General features: G+C 36.8%; 1 protein-coding gene across 1 annotated transcript in view; it reads right to left on the reverse strand.

The window, feature by feature from the left end:
* Window positions 1-10,127: 10,127 nt before the first annotated feature.
* Window positions 10,128-23,196, reverse strand: part of BTAF1 (B-TFIID TATA-box binding protein associated factor 1) — a 95,534-nt gene continuing 82,465 nt past the window's right edge. Inside the window, exons 33-38 of the mRNA XM_072806129.1 lie at window positions 22,668-22,793; window positions 20,899-21,051; window positions 15,738-15,949; window positions 13,686-13,845; window positions 13,135-13,305; window positions 10,128-11,686 (exon numbers count right to left, since the gene is read on the reverse strand). Of these exons, the coding sequence (XP_072662230.1) occupies window positions 11,543-11,686; window positions 13,135-13,305; window positions 13,686-13,845; window positions 15,738-15,949; window positions 20,899-21,051; window positions 22,668-22,793 (966 nt within the window). The 3' untranslated portion in view covers window positions 10,128-11,542. The remainder of the gene's footprint in view (window positions 11,687-13,134; window positions 13,306-13,685; window positions 13,846-15,737; window positions 15,950-20,898; window positions 21,052-22,667; window positions 22,794-23,196) is intronic.

Consider the following 23,196-nt stretch of genomic DNA (forward strand, 5'->3'; position numbering starts at 1 on the left):
AAACTCTCCACATGCCCTGTAATGTTAGAATGCATAAGTTGCAGTATACCCACAAATGGAATACTGTATCGCAACAGAATGAAGATCCAAAAGTTTGTGCAACATTATAAAGGGATCCCACAAACTTAATGATCAAAAAGTAAGCAACTTAGGACTCCATTTATATAAACAGGTGCAGGAATTACTGAAAGGGGGCATGAAGGTGACTTTTGGGGTCTGGTGACTTTCTTGATATGGGTGTTGAATACACAGGTGTGAGAATTGAGCTACACGCTGCAATCTGTGCACTTTTTTGTTCAATGGAACACTTTTTAAAGATGGCTCTGTGAAAGGTAAAAGCTGATGTGTGGATAACATGAACATGGAATTATTTGTAGGTTGAACCTCTGTATAATCCACTTTTCAACTCCTGAATAATTAGAAGTGATTTCCATTGGTCATGGTTACCAGTTGCTCCTTCGGACTGGCCTGCTTTCCTGTTCCCAACCTCAATTTCCCTGCTCCTCATCTCCAGGCTCCTTTTTGCCTTTCCTTAAGCCTACCAGTATCTGGAAGGGTTTTATTTTATTTTGTCAATTTGCGGAGAGAGGTAGAGAAGTATAAAAAAACTCCATCTGTTAATCTCCACACTTGGTTGAGCTTCAAACATCGAAAGCTAGTTGATGTTGAACATCTCTTCGTGTACATATGTACATTTGTCATCTCTGTATCCTCTTTAGTGAAATGTCTTTTGTCCATTTTCTAATTGACTTTTTTTTTAAATCATGTGCCAATTTTTTTTTTTTTTTAAAGATTTGTTCATTGGCATGCCTGGATGGCTCAGTGATTGAGCATCTGCCTTTGGTTCAGGTCGTGATCCTGGGAGCCTGCTTCTCCCTCTGCCTATGTCTCTGCCTTTTTCTGTGTCTCTCATGAATAAATAAAATCTTTAAAAATAAATAAATATTTATTTATTTTAGAGAGAAGTCATGTGTGTACACCCATGTGTGAGCTGGGGTAGGGACAGAGGGGGAGAGAGAAAATCCCAAGCAGACTCTGTGCTGAGCATGGAGCCCAATGTGGGATTCAATCTCACAACCCTGAGATCATGACTTTTTTTTAATAATAAATTTATTTTTTATTGGTGTTCAATTTGCCAACATACAGAATAACACTCAGTGCTCATCCCGTCAGGTGCCCCCCTAAGTGCCCGCCACCCAGTCACCCCCACCCTCCACCCTCCTCCCCTTCCACCACCCCTAGTTCGTTTCCCAGAGTTAGGAGTCTTCATGTTCTGTCTCCCTTTCAGATATTTCCCACCCATTTCTTCTCCCTTCCCTTCCATACCCCTTCACTATTATTTATATTCCCCAAATGAATGAGACCGTATAATGTTTGTCCTTCTCCGATTGACTTATTTCACTCAGCATAATACCCTCCAGTTCCATCCACATTGAAGCAAATGGTGGGTATTTGTCGTTTCTAATGGCTGAGGAATATTCCATTGTATACATAAACCACATCTTCTTTATCCCTTCATCTTTCGATGGACACCGAGGCTCCTTCCACAGTTTGGCTGTTGTGGCCATTGCTGCTAGAAACATCGGGGTGCAGGTGTCCCGGCATTTCATTGCATCTGTATCTTTGGGGTAAATCCCCAGCAGTGCAATTGCTAGGTCATAGGGCAGGTCTATTTTTAACTCTTTGAGGAACCTCCACACAGTTTTCCAGAGTGGCTGCACCAGGTCACATTCCCACCAACAGTGTAAGAGGGTTCCCTTTTCTCCGCATCCTCTCCAACATTTGTGGTTTCCTGCCTGGTTAATTTTCCCCATCTGAGATCATGACTTGAGCCAAAACCAAGAGTTGGATGCTTAACCGAGTCTCCTAGGCACCGTCATGTGCCTATTTTTAAAATACTTTCACTTCATAGAGCAATTTTAAGTTCACAGAAAACTGATCAAATAGGGCAGAGTTCCCGTGTACCCCCTTTATATCTCTCCCCAGATCCCCCTATTAACTAAATCTTGCATGTGTACTCATGCAAGATGTGTACTGTACTGTACACTTATCATTGATCAATCAATATTGATAAGTTATTAACTAAAGTCTGTAGTTTACATTATGGTTGACTCTGTGTTGTACATTTCTGTGGGTTTTGACAAATGCAGAATATCACATATCCACCATCATAGCAGCACACAAAATTAGGACAGTTTAACTGTCCTAAAATCCCATGTGTTCCAGCTATTCATACCCCCTCCCCCTGCCAACAACTGATCTTTATACTGTCTCCATAGTTTGAGCCTTTTGCAAAATGTCACATAGTTGGAATCATATAGTAGAAAGCCTTTTCAGACTGGTTTCTTTCACTAAGCTAGATGCATTTAAAGTTTTTCCCATGTCTTTTCATGGCTTTTGAGCTCATTACTTTTTAGTGCTGAATAATTATCCATTGTCTAGAAGTACCACAGTTTATCCACTCACCTACTGAAGAACATCTTGGTTGCTTCTTGTTTTTGGCAACTATGGATAAAGCTGCTATAAACATCTATGAGCAGGCTTTTTGGTGAACGTAAGTTTTCAACTCATCTGGGTAAATATGAACATGATTGCTGTATCACAGTGTAAGACTGCGTTTAGCTTTGCAATAGGATGCCAAACTGTCTTTCAAAGTGGCTATACCATTTTGCATTCCTACCAGCAATGAATGAGACTTCCTGTTCTTCCACATCCGTGTCAGCATTTAGTGTCATCAGGTTTGGGATTTTAGCTATTAAGAGGTGTGTAGTGGCATCTCATTGCTTTAATTTGCAATTCCGTAATGATGTATGATGTTGAGCATCTTTTCATATGCTTATTTGCTATTCTGTATTTTCTTTGGTGAGAAGTCTATTCAAATCTTTTGCCCATTTTTTACATTGGGTTGTTTTCTTATTGTTGAGTTTTAAGAGTTCTTTGTATATTTTGGATGCAAGTCCTCTATGCATTTTGCAAATATTTTATTCCAGTCTGTGGCTTCTCTTCTCCTTCTCTTACCAGTGTCTTTTGCAGAGTAGAAAAAGAGAGAGTGGGTTTCTTGTAGATTAACATGTAGTTGGGTCTTATTTTTTAAATCTACTCAGTCTCTGCCTTGATGTATTTAGGCTATTTACACTTAAAGTGATTATTGATATAGTTGGATTAAAATCTGCCATATTATAGCTGTTTTTTACTCATTGTTCTCGCTTTTTGTATCTTCTAAAGACTCCCAAACCCTTTTTCTGCCTTCTCTGGATTCTTTTAAGCAAATCATTAGATTCTCTAATAGAATGTCAATTTTATTTATTTTACAAAATTTTTACTGGTGGCCCTAGGGTATGCAGTGTACATTGACAATATTCTAAGTCCACTTTTGAATAACACTATACTGTGCTTCATGGGTAGTACAGATACCATATAAGAGAGTATTTCCACTTCCTTCCTCTTGTCCTTTATGGCTGTCATTCATGTCACTTATGTATAATTACCAAGTACATTGTTGCTATTTTTATTACTAAATTGTAATTCCAGTACAGTTAACATAAAGTATTATATGAATTTCAGGTGTACAATTTAGTGATTCAGAAATTTCATGCATTAACCAGTGCATATCCTAACAAGTGCACTCCTTAATCCCCATCAACCATTTCACCCATGCCCCCACCCACCTCCCCTCTGGTAATCATGTTTGTTATCTATGGTTAAGAGTCTGGGGATCCCTGGGTGGCGCAGCGGTTTAGCGCCTGCCTTTGGCCCAGGCGATCCTGGAGACCCGGGATCGAATTCCACGTCCGGCTCCCAGTGCATGGAGCCTGCTTCTCCCTCCGCCTGTGTCTCTGCCTCTCTCTCTCTCTGTGTGACTATCATAAATAAATAAAAAAATGAAAAAAAAAAAAAGAGTCTGTTTCTTGGTTTGTCTCTCACCCCCTCCCCTGCCTTTAGTTTCTTAAATTCCACATATGAGTAATATATGGTATTTGTCTTTTCAGAGAAAGAGCTTACTTATTTCACTTAGCATTTTACTCTCTAGCTCTATCCATGTCATTGCAAATGGCAAGATTTCACTTTTTAAAAAAAATTTTTTAATTTATTATTTATGAGAGTCACACACACACACAGAGAGAGAGAGAGGCAGAGACACAGGCAGAGGGAGAAGCAGGCTCCATGCACCGGGAGCCCGACATGGGATTCGATCCCGGGTCTCCAGGATTGTGCCCTGGGCCAAAGGCAGGCGCCAAACCGCTGCACCACCCAGGGATCCCAATATTTCACTTTTTATGGCTGAGTAATATTCCAGTTTATGTCTGTGTGTGTGTGTGTGTGTGTGTGTGTGTGTGTGTGTATACATACACACATCTTCTTTATCCATTCACCTATTAATGGACAGTTAGGCTACTTCTGTAGTTTGATTATTTTAAATAATGCCACAGTAAACATGGGGGAGCATGTAGCCCTTTGAATTAGTTTTTGTCTTTTTACTATGATTTTGAACAGTTTTCTATTAAATCAATTAAGCACAAAAAGTTAAAGGTGCTATTTTACCTTCATTTATTCCCCTTCATGCTTTTCCTTTCTTTATGTAGATCTGAGTTTCTGTTTATCATTTTCGTTCTCCCTGAAGAATTCCTTTCAACATTCCATGCAAGGCAGGTCTCCTTGGTGACAAATTTCCTCAGTTTTTGTCTGAGAGTCTCTAGTTCTTCATCTTTAAAGGATAATTTCACTTGACAAAGAATTGCAGGTTGTTGGGAGTTTTTACTTTTACCACTTTAAATATTTCACTCTACTCTTCTTGTTTGCATGATTTGTGAAGAAAAGTCTGATAAATTTTTATCATTGTTCCTTTATAGGTAAAGATGTTTTCCTGCCCAGCTTCTTTCAAAAATTTTTGTCTTTGGCTTTATGCAGTTTAAATATGATATGCATAGGTGTAGATTTTTGGGGTTTTTATTCTGCTTGCTGTTCTCTGAGCTTCCCGACATTAATTTTAAAACCCTCTCAGTCATCAGTACTTAAAATATTTCTTTTGCTTTCTCTCTCTTCCGATATTCCATTACACATATGGTACACCATTTGTAATTATCCTTCGAATCTTGGGTATTGTCTTTCATCTTTCTCCCCCCTCTTTGCATTTCAGTTTGTGAAGTTTCAATTGACATACTTCAAGGTCACTTGACTCAGTATCAAGTCTGTTGATGAGTCTGTTGAAAATACCATCAAAGGTATTTTCATTTCTGTTACAGTTTTCATTTTTAGCATTCCCTTTTTATTCTCAGGTTTCAGTCTCTTGGTTTACATTACTCATCTATCCTTTTATGTTATTTGCATGTTCCATTAAAGCCCATGGCATGTTAATCAGTTATTTTAAATGTCTTTGCATAGGAGTCTGGTAGTGTTGCTTGGTCTCTTCATATTGTGTCTTTCTTGCCTTAGCATGTTTTGTAATTTTGTGTTGAAAGCTGGACATGAATGGTCAATGGGCCTTTAGAGTGAGATTTTATGTTTATCTGAGTTTGGTTCTGTTTAATGTTTGCTGTAGCTGTGGGTGTTATATAGTTTGGTGCAATTACAAAAAGTTTATTTAAACTTTAATTTTTAATTAAACTTTAATTTCCAATTTTTTTATTGCTAATATAGAGACATGCAACTTTTTGTCTATTGACCTTATATCCTACAAACTTACTAAACTCCTTCTAGTAGTTTTTTTGGTAGATTCTCTGGAATTTTATATAATCATTATAAGTAGAAAGTTTTATTTTCTAATTTGTATAGCTTCCTTTTATGGCCTGCATGCACTGGGGAGGGCGTCAAGTGTATCTCTGTCTTTATGCCAATACTTATGCTCTTGGAGGAAGTAAACACAACATATGATTTCTTGAAATTTGCCAGGATTTGCATTATGGTTCAGCACACGGTCAGTTTGGTAAATGTTCCACAAATTTTCAAAGAATGTATTCTGGAGTTGTTGAGTGGCTCTGGGTGTGTGTGTGTGTGTGTGTGTGTGTGTATATGTCAATGAAGTCATGTTTTTTCATTGTATTAAAATTATCTATATCGTGTTGTCATCTCCCACCTCCCACTCCCCAGTCTGCTTGTTCTACTGAAAAAGAGGTGTTAAAATCTTTCATCATGACCTTCGAGTTTTCCATTTCTTTTTTGTGGTTTTGTCTATTTTTTAGATGTGTATCAATTTGGAATTGTTATAACAGGTTAACTGAGTCTCATCATTATGAGATACTCTTTTATTGAAAATACTATTTACCTAGAAGGGTCCTTTTTCTGAAATTAATGTAACTGTACCAGCTGTTGACTTTGGTATCCCCACTCCTCACTAGTCTTTGAGCTTCTCCCATTGTGCTTGGCACAGAGTAGAAAATGACAAATAAATGATGTGCAGATGACTGCCATTTTTCATTTTTTAAATGTGAGATAACCATATACGTGATTTGTAATTCCCCAGTGTTTCATTTTTGCCTGTTTCCCAGTCTTTATATAAATGGATGCAGACTACACATTCTATTTTTATCATTCACCCTTGAGATTTATCCATGTTTTCTTACACGTTGATTTTTCACTGCTGTATAGTATTTCATTACATACATAAGCTCCCAGATCTTATTTGGTTTCATGCTTTTAATTATCTTCCAAATTTGTTTCCAGTCTTGACCTTTCTTTTGAGCTCTAACCTATAACCTAGGCTCTACTCATTATCTCTACTTTGCTATAGAAATCTCTAATTTAATGACCAAAAGACAATTCTTGATTTCTTAACCTTTCTTTTCTTCCAGATTTCCTCCCTTTTTCATTTTCTATGTCTTCCCACTATACCACTGTTGTGCAAGAACCAAACCAAGATGAAAAAGCATTTGGTTTTATGTCGAGGTACAGGCAGATTGATTTGACTGGGGTAAATATGGTGAACTTAGAGAAAGTCAGAGAGGGGCAGGGGCCAGAAACTGTAAATCCTGTAGACTGTACTGAGTTCACATTCAGTGTGAGTGTTAGAGGAAGCTACTGGAGAATTTGGCAAGCAGGGAAGACCAGTCAGAATATAGTAGTTCGAGGGAGTTAAGTTGATGGAAACTATAGTAGTAGTGAAGAAAAGTGAACAGATTTGGAATTTATCTTAGAGCTAGAAATAGCTTGCTGATGGACTAGATGTAGGGATGTCTTGTCTCTTGTCCCAAAATCTCCCTTTCATTCTGGGCCTATTCAGTGTATACTAGATGCTTTCATTCCATCCCCCAGGATTTTTGCCTGCTCTTTCAGTTTCTATTATTCATCTCTATACCCCATTATAGGTGATTTTGTAAAATCAATCCTCCAGGTCAAAATCTCTCCTGTTGTGTGAAATCTGCACTAATAACTATCAAATTTTCAATCCCAGTATTCGTTTATGGATCTTTTTGAAATTTGTTTTTATATTTAATTATTTGAATCATCTTACTTTATGGTTACTGACATTATTCTATTTGCAGTTCTTTTAAGATTTTATTTATTTATTCATGAGAGACAGAGAGAGAGAGAGAGGCAGAGACACAGGCAGAGGGAGAAGCAGGCTCCATGCAAGGAGCCCAACATGGGACTCGATCCCAGGTCTCCAGGATCAGGCCCTGGGCTGAAGGCAGCTCAGCTCTAAACCGCTGAGCCACCCTGGCTGCCCTATTTGCAATTCTTTAAGAACTAATTCTATTTGCATCTCCTGACTTTTCTTCCTGGTAGTTCACTGCCTTCTATAGATTGTCTGTGTAAACTTAATCTTAGAATCTTTCCCCCATGGGACCCTGATCTGAAACTATTCCTAAATGGCAATTTTGTATTTGCTTCTGCTAGGGTCCCAGAATTGTTATTTTCTTGATTTATGGTTCCTACAGTAAATACTTATTACATCCAGACCTTAAACTTAACCTGTAGTACAAGCCTAGGATTCTGATTTTTCAGACTGTGTTTCTGAAGGCTGATGGATAATTTGTGCTGGTCCCATTTGAATACATGAGTTCTATGAGGCTCTATAAAGAAAATTAAGTTATAGCTCCATTTTCTAGTAAAGCCTGAAACCAAGTCTTTTGTCCCTACACAGGTAATAGGATCGCAGCCTCTACATTCTTTAACAGAACTTCACTGGTTTGAGAGAATCTACCATGGACTGGCAGGAACTGTCTTGAAGTAGGAGACAATTTTTGTCATCTTAGAGATGATGATCAACACTAATTTGTGTGAATAGCGAACATTTTTTTTAACTTTTAAAGATTTATTTTATTTATTTATTTATGATAGACATAGAGAGAGAGAGGCAGAGACACAGGAGGAGGGAGAAGCAGGCTCCATGTCAGGAGCCCAACGTGGGACTCGATCCCGGGACTCCGGGATCATGCCCTGGACCAAAGGCAGGCGCTAAACCGCTGAGCCACCCAGGGATCCCGGTAAACATTTTTTTATTAATTGTCAAGACTCAAGTTTTTGCTTTACAGATTCACACTGAGTACTATCTTTAATCAGGAGGTATAAGATTATACTGGGATTAAATATTTGTAACAGATATGCAATGCAATACTAGCTGTTTTTCTATAATTTCTGTTACACTCTTACAATTACCCCACTTTTGCCTCTAAGTGGTCACATTCTCAAACAGCTTCACATTTTACTTTTTTAAAGTATTTTATAGGGGGATCCCTTGGTGGCTCAGTGATTTAGCGCCTGCCTTTGGCCCAGGGCGTGGTCTTGGAGTCCCGGGATCGAGTCCCGCATCGGGCTCCCTGCTTCTCCCTCTGCCTGTCTCCGCCCCCCCCCCCGCCTCTCATGAATAAATAAATAAATCTTTACAAAAAAAAGTATTTTATAAAACTTTATATTTTATATGGTTCGTAAAGTGTTAGTTAAGCTTATTCAAAAGTAAACTTTTAATAACCACCCAGAAGGAATAAGGCTATAATATACTGGTTCAATCGGTCCCAGTATTAAAGACTTTCATCCTTGTTACCATTTTAATAAGCTCTTCTTGAAAGACTTGAATAATTTTTGGAGAAATGTTCGTGGATATATACCTGTAACAATGTTTCTATAGTGCTAAATATGTAAGATTTTCCTATAGGAATTACTACTGATGACTGATTATTATGGAAAATTTCAAAAAGTTAAAAATAAACATAAAACGAGAACTAGTACAATGGATATCCATGAATCCATTATTCAGCTTAAAATACCAACAGCCTCTTATGCTTTTTTGCTTCCCACATGCACACTTAAAAAAAAAGTTAACTACCATACCCTTATTACATTCACAAAATTAACTATAAATATCTTTAATATCATATATTAAGTTCAATTTTCCCTATGTATCCATTTATTCCTAAGCTATACTACTGTGACTCTGGAATGTGTGGTTTAATTTTATTCAATTCAAAAGGTTATTTTTTTAATGTTATGTCACACTAAGTCTTCCTCTGACCTACAACCTTTTTCCACTAAGAGGCAACCATTTTCCTGTGTATGCTTCTAGAAATATTTTACTCTCTTAAAATTTAAACTAGTTAAGTATCTTTCAGCCTGTCTGACCTTTCAAATTGGAAAAGGATCTTTAAGTTTTATGGTGTGAATTCTTCTGCCCTTTCCTATTTCTTTAATTATATATTGTTGCCTACATATTCTTACAAAACTTCAGTTATTATGAGCTTAAGCTGGCTTACATAAATGGCAAATAAGAATTTAACTCATGTATACTGGTTTAGCTACCCAGTGCTATTACAACGGATGTTCTACATAAGAGATTCCTTTTGGTCTTCTATAATCTGAATATAAATCCTAAACATGGGATCCCTGGGTGGCGCAGCGGTTTGGCGCCTGCCTTTGGCCCAGGGCGCGATCCTGGAGACCTGGGATCGAATCCCACGTCGGGCTCCCGGTGCATGGAGCCTGCTTCTCCTTCTGCCTGTGTCTCTGCCTCTCTCTCTCTGTGACTATCATAAATAAATAAAAATAAATAAATAAATAAATCCTAAACAATGAAGAAATAAAAATTTAGTAAGAAAAAAAGGTGTTGAGCTTAGAACCTTTATATCTGAAAAATTAATTTTAGTCTTTTGATTTTTCTAGTGATATTTCCTACAAATAACACACAGTTGCATATATTTTACAGTTTCAATCTTATTTTTTATTCTCTGTGGAATGCTAGGTTTAATGTTACAGTATGGTTGTCAAAGCTAATGAAATGTGACAAATGTCCATGTCTAAATGCTGCAGAACAGTATAACTTTAATGATTTTAAACAAAAAAGTTCTTTTACAATTGAGGTCTGATGGTTTTTAAACCAATGCCTATGTGTATGGCCAGCCACAAACCTTGGGGATGTTTATTACCTGTACATGTATATACAAATATATTCCATACATATATATGCACACAGGCATGTATTAATTTATGTGTGAAATTTATAAAATTATACACATACATATACATGCATATCTATATGCATATACCCACCCTCACCATTGAGCTCACTTTCCTAACAACTAATCAGCTTCATGCCCAATTATTATTGCTGCTCAGTATAACTACATGATTTTAGTGCCAATACCAAGCACCTTGTAGGATGCAGAATAGGTATGTGTGTGCATATAGATATGTGTATTTATGTATGTTTGTGTATATAAAGGAATTATTTCTCCCTTTTATGCTTCCGTCATGCATTACTACAATAAACAGTCTTTTCACCATAGGTTTTGGAATTCTAAACAGTGTAAAATCTACTTCTGGAAAACTGTATATGTTCATAGTTACAAAAAATATATTATATATATATATATATGATTGAAACCTATTGAGTACATATGTTCTCTGAATCTGGCTATATCCTAGCCATTAGATAAATTAAAAAAACACCCTCTTAATAGGATGTTATGATAGCCTTAAATAGACCATTACCTGTATTCAGAATAGTTGATATATTTTAAAAGTTGACAAAATGATGTTAAAGATTTGAAAAACACTATGTATCTGCATTAAATATATAAAGGTTTCCACCAAGGGTCAGGTTCAATTCATTGTCTAAGATTTTCATGTTCCAAGAGTGACCAATATCATAGTCATTATTTTTTAAAATTATGGCTCATTAAGGCTTTTATACAAAAAAAGCCCTATTTTTAATCATTTATAAAAACAAGTTCTATTTAAAAGAAAAAATGTACATGAACACTAAAGTACTCATGGATATTATCCTGTACAAAGTGACTACATAAAGATAGGAGGCTCGTTCCCAGTAAGAACACCTCATGGTAGCACATGTAAACCTGGTTTGGTTCCTCTGCTCTGCAGCTATTCAGCATGTAAAATTTAAACCATTTCACATTAACATTTAAATTTAATACAGTGCAAATATTTGAGAATAACTTGTTCCCCCCAGTGAAACAAGAACCAGCGTTATGCTGAATATTCTTCAGATCTATTTACACATTGAGCTAAAAGTTCACCATAAACTTTGAAATTTGCTGAATATCAGCAGAAATGTAACTGAACTAGCAGCAACTGCATTTCCAATATTTGATAGTTACTTGAGAGAATGCATAAAATTTTCCAGGCTGTACTCTGAATCATATTGCTCTTGATCCCAAAGATCACTCAGGTTTTCAAGAATTGATTTCATACTTGCTTTTCCGGAAGTAGAAGTGTCAGCTTTTTCTGCTTTGCCATCCTTCAGAAAAATTGGCAGAAAGATAAAATGAAAGATTATGAACTTCGGAAATAATATTCTACTTTAAAATTCATACTTGTTTCTAACATTGCACTCATTCAACAGAGTTTGACACTTTAAATGATGAGCAAGTTTGTGATCTCATAAGTTAACCTAATTCTATTTTCCCACAGTCCTAACAATTTTATCAGTTTAAGCTTTTTCTTCAGAAAGAATTATAAGAACATTACAAAGAACTCATTGTTAGTTGTAGATGTACATATTTGTCATATATATAAATATATATGTCTTCTCCCAAACATTTGAGAGTAAGTTGTATATATTATGGCTTTTTATCCCTATATAGGAGTCAGCCTGTATTCTTAAGAACAAGGATGTTCTTACATAATCAAAGTATAATTATCAAATTAAGGAAACTTAATACTGCTGTATAAGTCCATATTCAAATTTTTCCAACTGTCACAATAAGATCCTTTATGGCAATTCTGGCAATAATCCCCCGAGCATAGTTCTGTTTGCTAAAAATCACCCATAAGAATATTCTGAACAGATCAAAAGTTATTTGAAAATAGCAATCCAGGTTTTGTTGAGTCTTCTTTTAGATTATATGTTATCCTGTTCAACCTTACTTATATGACATGACTGAAGAACCTTCCTCCATCTGGCCATCTCATGGGGATGTACTAATTAATTACTGTTTAAAATGCAGCACTCAGCACACCAGACCTAATATTCTAAATGTGGGCTGAACACACAAAGAGTACAATGGAACTACTTTCTCTCATATTTGGACATTACAATTCTATTATTAGAGCTAGTTTATTATATAAGGCCATTTCTCACTATAATTTATATTGAGTGCACAGTGCATTTTCCAAGAACCTATGCAGGACTTTAAATCCAACCCTATTGGTTTTACATTATTAGACCAATATTTCTGGCTGTTGCATCCTTTGATTATGGACTGTTATCTGATATATTGGTTCCATCATCCACAATAATAACAGCTAGTATTTATTGAGGATTTATACTAGGTAACCTTTCTAAGTGCTTACAGATATTATTCCATTTTTATCTTCGCAACCATGTAATACCATCCTTTTTATCCTCCCAAGGGCACAGAAGTCTCTGAGCAGAGAAATTAATTTGCCAAAGGTCACCAGTTAATAGGTAGCAAGGCAAGAAACACAGACCCAAGTCTAGCTGACTCCAGTAATAGCTGTCTTTTAGCAGGAAAGGGCTAAGAAACCTGAGGCAAGACACTAAAGACAGCAATCAGAAAGTCAAAACTTAAGAGTTTTATCTGGACATCAAAAATTCTCTCAAAGGGTTGCCTAGTTAATACTAAAGTGAATGCCTTTTGCTGCTCACTTTAATACTTTCACCAAGCAGTCCTGGGAAGTCTGTGAACACAGTAAAAGATATAGCAAATTGTTTAAGTTCTTTACCTTATCAAGAGTAAACAGGTCAAGAAGTTGATCTGTCCCCATACTCTGCAAACTAGAATTCTCTTGGCTAATAACAGTATTTGCTATGTTCATCTTGAATTTCTGCAAACCCATTATTTTCTCTTCCAATGTTCCTCTGGTTATCAACCGGTACACGTTAACCACACGTTTCTGAATGACAGAAAGAAGGTAAGCAACTGTAGCACAAATAAACTGATAAGCTTTTGAAGTTCATCAAATCAGGGGGCTTGCATACTTGAACTAAGTACTTAAATACTATCTAATAAGGATTGGATTTTATTTACCTGACTTCATGAGTTTAAAATTTTATTATTTGGCAGAGAATTAAATATTAGGAATGGACAGTGTCTGGGGTTTCCTTAGTCCAACTACCTTACTTAATGCCTGAGGATGTGGTGCAATATACTGGGTAACTTGCTAAGGTCACAACACTTAGTATCAGAGAAGGAGCTAAAACCAAGGCTTCCTGGCTCTTTTGGGTATTTTTTCCACAGTGCAGGTTAACACCCTGTGAGTGATGATTTTTTTACCTGCCCAATGCGGTGGGCTCGGTCCATGGCCTGTAGATCACGCATAGGATTCCAGTCATGCTCCACAAATACTACTGTGTCAGCGCCTGTTAAGTTAAGCCCCAGGCCGCCAACATGAGTTGTAAGTAAAAGAACATCTATGGATGGATCATTGTTAAACCTAAAAGTATAGATATTAAAAAATAAAATTAGCATATCTTAAGGTTTCTGTAATAAACTGGACTCTTTAAAAAAAAATTAAAGAGCCTAAATGAAGATACCGCTTTAAAAATCTATGATATGGGGGGAGGTGCCCAGGTGGCTCAGTTGGTTAAGCATCCCACTCTTGGTTTTGGCTTAGTTCATAACCTCAGGGTCATGATGGAGCCCCACATCTGCTTGAGTTTCTCTGTCTCCCTCTCCCTTTGTCCTTCCTCCCACTTGCATGCTCGCTCACTCTTGCAAATAAATAAATCTTGAACAAAACTATGATATGGGGGTGCCGGACTGGCTCAGTGAGTAGAGCATGTGACCCCCATCTCGGGGTTATAATTTCAAGCCCCACATTGGGCATAGAGCTTACTTTATTTTACTTTTTAATTTTATTTATTTATTCATGAGAGACACACAGAGAGAGGGGCAGAGACACAGGCAGAGGGAGAAGCAGGCTCCATGCAGGAAGCCTGATGTGGGACTCGATCCTGGGACTCCAGGACCACGCCTAGGCCGAAGGCAGGCGCTAAACCACTGAGCCACCCAGGTGTCCCTAGAGTTTACTTTAAAAAAATAAAAAAAAAGATGTGGACATTTCTGTGACCACTTGAGATGAAAAATACACATCTTCAGTAGTAGAATGTTTTTTTAGAACATTTCAGAAATTTCACAAAAAAACCTAAGTCAACTGGGTTATATTTTTAGGAGGCCAGATAAAGACCAACTAGTAAAAATGTAATTAAACACTAATGAAGATAAAACTCAACTATGAACCTTTAACATATGGAGATAGAAGAGTTGGGGGAAAGGCTCCATGAGTCAGGAAAATTAGAGGATGAAGTAGTTGCTAGTATTGTGCTAATCCCAGAAGATACTGATAAAGGTTTTGAGAGATAGCTTCTAGGAAAAAGAAAAAGTAACATTACCAAGCTACTATTTATTCCATTCTTACTATGAATCAAATGATGGAGTTAGTGCTTTATGTGTATTATGTTGTTATAATAGCTTTATAAAGGTATTATTGTCCTTGTAGATATTATAATTTTCAATAAATAGGCTCAACTGGACATGTCTAGAGTCGGGAGTCAAACCTAGGTCTGTCTGCCTCCAAAATTCCTTAGTGGGTCTCTAATACTACTGTGCCTAATAATCTTTTAAAGTAGGCAGGTCTGGGACAAAACCTAGGAACTTGAATTTAAAAACCCAACCTCTGAGGTTTCTAAAGCAGAGAAGGCAGACTACAGGTTTTAAACACTGCACTTACCAATTCTGCTTCCTACCTATGCCAACTTCCCACTTGTTCTCAGCAGACACAGGGATGTTAGAGATCTTAGCTAAGCCACTTGTTTGCTTCTTCCTACCCTAACTCCCCCAAAAAAGGTCAGTGGGAAAGTCATTGTCTCTATTTTTTTTTTTTTTGTTAATTGTTCATTGTCTCTATTTTTTATTGATGCCTTAAATTTCTTCCATGCCCTTCAGAGTGCTTTCCTACTATTGTCACGTTTTTTTCTTTTTTTAAACTAAAACTATTCAATTATATTCTTGTATTTAAAAAGGGTTTGGGGGCACCTGGGTGCCTCAGTGGTTGGGCGTCTGCCTTTGGCTCAGGTTGTGATCCTGGGGTCCTAGGATTGAATCCCGCATCAGGCTCCCAGCGGGGAGTCTGCTTCTCCCTCTCCCTGCGTCTCTCATGAATAAATAAAATCTTTAAAAAAATTTAAAAATAATAATAAAAGGGTTTAGTTGGGTTGAATTATAAAATAAAAAAACACATGTGGAGACATTTAGTCATGAGGTAAACTTCTATGTAACTAATAACTAAGTATAACTTGCTGTCTAAGAGTTTTCGAAGCCACTTACCGTGAAACAATGGAATGCCTCTGACCAGGAGGTATGCTGCCATCTAATCTCAGATAAGTGACAGAGGGTAAGTGAGGTTTGAGAAGATCATGTTCCACTATATCAAGCATGCTTTTAAGCTGACAGAAGATCAGTATCCTGTGCTGGGCCACAACAGACTCTGTGCCACTCTCTGAAGTGCTGCCATTTCCCAAACCACAGTCCAAAAGCAACTTGAAAAAAGAATCAATTGTTACACAGGTGTTCAATAGAGTAGGCAACCAATCTCACTGTGACAAATACTTTTTGTAGTAAGAAACGGTTAAGTTTATCTGTTACCTGGAAAGCAGATTGCTACTCTGGGCTGTAACCTGTCATCTTGCAACTTCTGGAACCAGTTTTTGAGGTGCTCAGGCTTAGAATTTCCTGATCACCTCTTCAGGAGGTTCCCTAACCAGCCCATCTCCCCTTTCCTTTCCTGAGTTACCTGAGGGTCACTAGAGTCTCAATAAATGTTTACTTAAAGTGAAGATCTCCAGGCAAAATTGTTCATAAAAAGTTATAAAAAACAGAGTAGGGGCACCTGGCTGACTCAGTCAGTAGAGCATGCGACTCTTGATCTCAAGGTTGTGAGTTCAAGCCCCATGTTGAGTGTGGAGCCTACCTAATTAAAAAAGAAAAGATCAGAAAGAACAGTGTGAAGAAAACATAACGAAGTAGCTAAATCTGGCAGGCATCAAAATTACAAAAAAGAAGAGAACCAAAAGCATCTAGTAAGATCTCTGGATTCTTGAGCTTACTACTATAGCTATCAACCAAGAACTTTAACAGCAAGAACCATGCTACTATAGATCTTTTGTATTTCCTGTTACATTATGGTTTAGTGCCTAGCACACAGCAGGTACAATAAATAAACAAGTGAATAAAATCCAAGAGAATCATGTTTTTATTTGCTTAGGAAACGAAAGTACCCAATATTGGCTCAGTGGTTGAGTGTCTGCCTTTGGCTCAGGTTGTGATCCTGGTGTCCTGGGATCAAGTACCACATCAAGCTCCCTGCAGGAAGCCTGCTTCTCCCTCTACCTATCTCTCTGTCTCTCTCATGAATAAATAAATAAAATCTTAAAAAAAATAAAATAAAATAAAAAAAAAAAAGGAAAGAAAGAAAAGAAAAGAAAAAGGAAACCAAAAGCTCAGATGGGCAAGATAACCAAAAGGCCATCTAGGCAAACTCCAAAAATCAAATGTAAAACTCTCAGAGTACTGTGTAAAATAAAAGTTAACATAGCAGACTTGAAATGCTTTTTTAGAAAGTCCAGCTTGCAAGGTCTTGGCTGAAAGAAGTCTTGAAACTTGGGTTTGATCTTTCCATTGTTTCTTACCTGATAAGGATGGCCTACTCTGCTCAAACTGTTATACAAACAATAGGATTATGCTGACACTGGCTTTCTTTCGGGGAGTCTAGAATTTTGGTATATACTACACAGAGGGAGTCTCTATTACCAGACCCAATAAAAACTTTTGGCATTGAGTCTCTAATGGCCCTACCTGATAGGCAACATTTCACATGTGTTGTCATAATTTGATGCTAGGGGAAGAATAAACGTTCTTTCTCTTCTACCTTAGTAGCCCTTAAACTGTAAATTTTAATTAGGTTGGCCTAAGCTTTCCCTCACTTCTTGATATAGAGTACATATATGGTATACTACCAAGGAACACCTCTAAGTGGAATTTAAAAATCTGATAAATGTAATTATCTCTATCCCCTGCCCCTAAATCTGCAATCAAGATTACTATCTAACTTTCTTTTAAAAAAACCTAGTGTGTTTTAGGAGAGTATAACTAGGTAGTACCCAGTATAAAGAACGTGTTATCAGTGGGACATTCTACATGGCTTCTATAAAAGAGTTCTAGAGAGAGAGAGAGAATTTATCAGAATGTCTGTGTCAGGCACATTCAATTATCATAATCACTTAGGCAGCAATATCAAACCATACAGATAACCAGTCATATTCAGAATGTCCACCTATGACTTCTCCAAGTCCACACTTAACATACAATCTTCCTAATATATTCTTTTAGTGTAGCTATCCTACTGGATGTATGGACATATCATTGACATAAATATCCTTGTCTGGCAGCAGAACTGGCATTCTGGTTTTTCCAATAATCTCTTATAACCTGAGTTTGCCCTGAGAGACTGGAGAGATGAACTCCAAGTATTCTGACACAATTTAGTTTGCAGCCTTGAAAAGTTGATTACTAGACTCTAGAAAGTGGTTACCAAGGCCACCTGATATGGGTGTCTGAGAGGCCAGTTGCCTTCCCTAGAGAGCAATTTTATCTTGCCCTAACTTCAGCATAGGATAAATTACCCCAGGTTTTGCAAGCTATTTTTCATATAAAATGGTTTCCAGATTCTTTTGATCTTCATCTTCCACTTAGAGTGCTCAGAACTATAAATGATAATCAAAATTTGGTGTGACAGTTATGAAAGACAATGAAACTTTGATGCCCTCATTTTGGTCATTACACTATTATTAATCCCACCCAAGATCTTAGGAGTTTTATTTACTGGTAACTAATTCATACAAGTTTACAGAAAACCTGCCATCAAATCAAACTCAACTTTACATTGTATAAAATGTTTGCCAAGCCTGACAGAATCTATTAAGTTTTTTAAAACTGACTTTGCTTATCTCCATTAAATTTCACCTGTTTTAGTTCATCAGTCCGGTATCCTGAAATTTTAAAATTCTGGCAATATTAGATAATTCTGGCACTATTACTCGGTGATAAATATGTTCCTACATATCTAGTGTCAGATTTTTAAAAAGCAAGTAAGACTTTTCCCCTAATTCAGAGAATAAACATATTTTAGATGAAAGCAACCTAGTTCTCTCCTAAGACAGAACCTCTGTTCTGAATGGCTGAAAAGAACTGAGAAAATGGAAAAGACAGGTTCTAGAAAAGCCCTCCATAATCCGTCCAAACCATTTGGGTTTGCAGAGTTCCTAAGCATCTTAATTCCAGACACTTTAGAATGACCAGAAGCACTACAAAATGAGAGATCAGTTTAATAACTGCACAGAAAAAAAAATAATGTGCAAAAGGATAAACTAAAAATAATTTAAAGCCTATAATTAAAGTGGGAATGTAATCCAATATTTTTTGGAAATCTAATTAGCTGACTGCTTGACTAAGTATATCTTATAGCTTTATCTAATATATCAGGTATGTTGGGTGCCGGTGGCTCAGTTAGTTAAGCATCTGCCTTGTGCTTCTCCTTCTCCCTCTGCCCCTCCTCCCTGCTCATGGTCTCTCTCTCTCTCTCTCAAATAAGTAAATAAAATCTTTTTTAGAAAATGTATCAGCTATGTTAAGAAAATTGTGAACATTTTATATACAAAATTAGTTTGGTCAAATAAGAAAACTATTCCATATATAAATAAAGGCAATAGTCATTCTTCCATTTTATGGTAAAAACTCATTCTTTCACATTTAGTGATATAAGGATACATGCTTGGATGTCATATATGCCATTACAAAACATTTTCTATGTTAACCCATGTGAAATCTAAAATCTTCATTCATTTTCTCAATGAAATTTAGTCCAGAATAATTACAGAAAGCAAAAACAATTACTAAAATCCAGATTTTACAATAAGCTCTTAATTTTTTTTTTTTAGAAAGAAAATCTTTTTTTTTTTTTAATTTATTTATTTATGATAGTCACAGAGAGAGAGAGAGGCAGAGACACAGGCAGAGGGAGAAGCAGGCTCCATGCACCGGGAGCCCGACGTGGGATTCGATCCCGGGTCTCCAGGATCGCGCCCTGGGCCAAAGGCAGGCGCCAAACCGCTGCGCCACCCAGGGATCCTGGTAAGCTCTTAATTTTTAAGGTTAGAACTAAATATTATTAGCATTAACATTTTGGTCCTTGAAATTGGTTCTTTTAAGAAGTTCAACCTTTTGAAATCTTAGAATTGTCAAAGATTCTGTTTTTGAAGCTATATACCAAGAGTGTGACAAGAGCAAAATGGCAGAGTGGGTAGCTCCTAATAAAACTCAGAGATCCACACTGACACACATTACAATCAAACCACTGAAAGAGAATCCTGAGAGAGCAAGAGAAAAGTGAATGTGTCATGTAAAAAGGATCCTCAAGAAGATCAATATTGGATTTCTTATCAGAAACCATGGAAGACGTTATTGAAGAAAGTGAAAGGACAATCTACAGAATGGAAGAAAATATTTGCAAAATCATGTATCTAATAAGGGCTTAATAATATCTAGAATATAAAAGAACTCTTAAAACTCAACCAAAGACAGACTATACAATTTAAAAATGGTCCAAAGACTTAGAAGGCATTTTCAACCATGAGATAGCAATTCATACCTGCTGGGATAGCCACAATAAAAAAATAAAAGTAAAGTGTTGGCTAGGATGTGAAGAAATTAAAACCATGGCATACTGCTGATGGTAATGTAAATGGTGCAGCCACCATGGAAAACAGTTTGGCAGTCCCTGAAAAAGTTAAATGTAGAACTGCTAAATGATCCAGCAATTCCACTCCTACATCTACAACCAAAAGAACTGAGAAGAGGGGCTATTTAAACAGATACTTATTAGCTCACATTCATTGCAGTATTATTCACAAAAGCCAAAAGGTGGAAACAACGCAAGTGTCCACCAACACAGGACTAGATAAACAAAATGAGGTATATACATAAAAATAGTAATAGTATTATTCAGCCACAAAAATGAAGTACTGATACGTGCTACAAACACAAATGAACCTTGAAAACCAAGTGAAATAAGCCAGTCACAAAAGCATAAATATTATATGATTCCACTTACATGAAGCTGTTATTGCTTCATGTGTACAGTTTCTGTTTGAGTGATGGAAAACTTTTGGAAATAGTGGTGACAGCTGCACAACACTGTGAATGTAATTAATGCCACAGAATTGTACACTTAAACATGGTTAAAATGGCATACCTTATACTATATATATTTACCACAGTTTTTTAAAAAGCTATACCACAAATGGGACAAACCACATTAAAAAATAAAAGATATGGTAAACACATCAGTAATCTTTTGGAAAAGCAAATTTACTTAGTACTACAGATCAAGAATGTGTAACACACATCTACTAACCTCATGAGACCTACTTACCTGTTTCAAAGCTGAGAGTTTAGGGGCATGTTGAATATCGTGAAGAGAAGAATTCTGAACTGCTAGTTTTTCAGTAGTACTCTTGAATTCTGGATGTTGAGGTGTTAAGACTAATGCTGGATGGTTGCACAGCTTACGTAAGTACTGTAATGCCTTTAAAAGGGAAAAAGTTTATACAAGTCCATACGTGCCACAAATGTCTGTGTCTCCGTATCTTTTCCTATTCTATTCCATCCATAAAATGCCCTTTTTCCTATTCTTGCTACTCCCACTCATTCTTCAAGGACCAGTTCAAACATCTCATCTATGATGCCTTCATCTGTGCTTCTTGTGCAGTATATGAGAGCACTTATAAGCTCGTATAAATTATACAGTTTATGTCTGTCTCCCTCACTAGACAATGAGCTTCTCATGGCAGAAAGACCTCTTTCCCAAAGTGCCTGAAAATGCTTACAATTACTTCTAGAATAGGCAACATTTCCTAAAGATTTCCAAAAGGTTTCTCAAACTTCAATGAGTATAAAATTTCTTGAGGACCTTATAAATGTGTCTCTCCCCTACACAGTATTCTAATTCAGCAAGTCAGGAAGAGGAGAAGGTGGAACACAGTGGTTATTTCAAGTAGTTGTGTTTAAGAATCAGAACCCTCCGGGTCCATTCTTTCTTTTCTCTAATTGTTATATTCTTTCTTGCCTTTTACTTGGCTTATGATTTGGGTCTTGGGATTTCTTTTCTTTTTTTTTTTTTAAGATGCCACTTATTTATTCATGACACAGAGAAAGAGAAAGAGAGAGAGAGAAAGAGGCAGAGACACAGAGGGAGAAGCAGGCTCCGTGCAGGGAGCCCAATGCGGGACTTGATCCTGGGATTCCAGGATCATGCTCCGGGCCAAAGGCAGACGCCCAACTGCTGAGCCACCCAGGAGCCCGGGTCTTGAGATTTGTATTAGAAATCAAGCTCCACTGACAAAACTCAAGAGACTGCTGGACACTAAGCAGTGTCCATAGCAACTATGGGAGAGGTATTAGCCTTCACAACCATTTTCCCCCCTCTTCTATCTTTAAAAATGTTAGCAGTATTTAGTTATTGGTGGCAAGAGGGTTTGAGGAGGTTTCCTATAGTGGAATATTTCAAAAGGGACAGAAAGACTAAGTTAACACTTTCTCTTTTTTCACTTGCTATTCCCTTGAGCACATCAGGCATCATCTGTCTCATGACATCTGTACTTTTGGTATCCTCTGCCTGGAATAGTTTCCCCCCCACATATCTGCATGCTTCAATCCTCCAGATCTCTGCTTTATCACCTTTTCAGTGAGGCCATCCCTGATCCCTCTATTAAAAACCACAATCATGATAACTCCTATACTGTATAACCCTATATTCTGCTTTATTTTCTCTTACATAAAATGTATTTTACTTACTCCTTGTTCAATGCTACAAGGGAGGAGTTTGTTTTTTCCAATGCTTTAATTAATCCTTGAGCTAACAAAAATTACTGCCTTATAGCAGGCATTTCAGTATTTTTAAATGTAAAGCAAAAGTTCTCAAACTCTTCTTTTTGTGTAATATACAAAAATATGTTGCATTTTGTATAATTTTAATATTAAATTGCTTAATAACTATAAATATGAAAATACATTAGTATTTTTCTTTATTCTCAAGAATGTTTACACAATACTGAAAAATTTAAATAAACCCATGCTTAGTATTCTGTGTTAAAATTGCTGCACTGAAGAACATGATTCTTCAAGAATGAAAAAGGAATGTACCTGGAATACATGGCCTGTAGCTTTAAGCTTTGGTTTTTCAGTTTCTTCAGAAAGTGCAGCTGAAGAAACTGTTTCATCAACATCACACTTGGCACGAGACTTAGCAAAATCCTCATAGAGCTGAACCTGTAAAATTGCCGCCACAAAAGCAGTTAAGTAAATTTATTTTCAATTGTTCAAAACATAGCTAGCAAATGCCAATAAAAGCAGTCATTTAAACCCAGCCCTCATTTTTTTTTTAAAAGATTTTATTTATTTATTCATGAGAGACACAGAGAGAGAGGCAGAGACACAGGTAGAGGGAGGAGCAGGCTTCATGCAGGGAACCCGATGTGGGACTCGATCCCAGGTCTCTCCAGGATCAGTCCGTGGGCTGAAGGCGGTGCTAAATGGCTGAGCCACCCGGGCCGCCCAACCCAGCCCTCATTAAACAAAGTATGATATCTATGCTTTACTCCTAATTACAAATTATCTACTACATCTTGGTAAATTCCTTTAAAATTATATTTAGAAAACAAGTATAACACAT

This window comes from Canis lupus, chromosome 29 (genome assembly GCF_048164855.1).
Source record: "Canis lupus baileyi chromosome 29, mCanLup2.hap1, whole genome shotgun sequence".
In the NCBI taxonomy this organism is placed as follows: domain Eukaryota; kingdom Metazoa; phylum Chordata; class Mammalia; order Carnivora; family Canidae; genus Canis; species Canis lupus.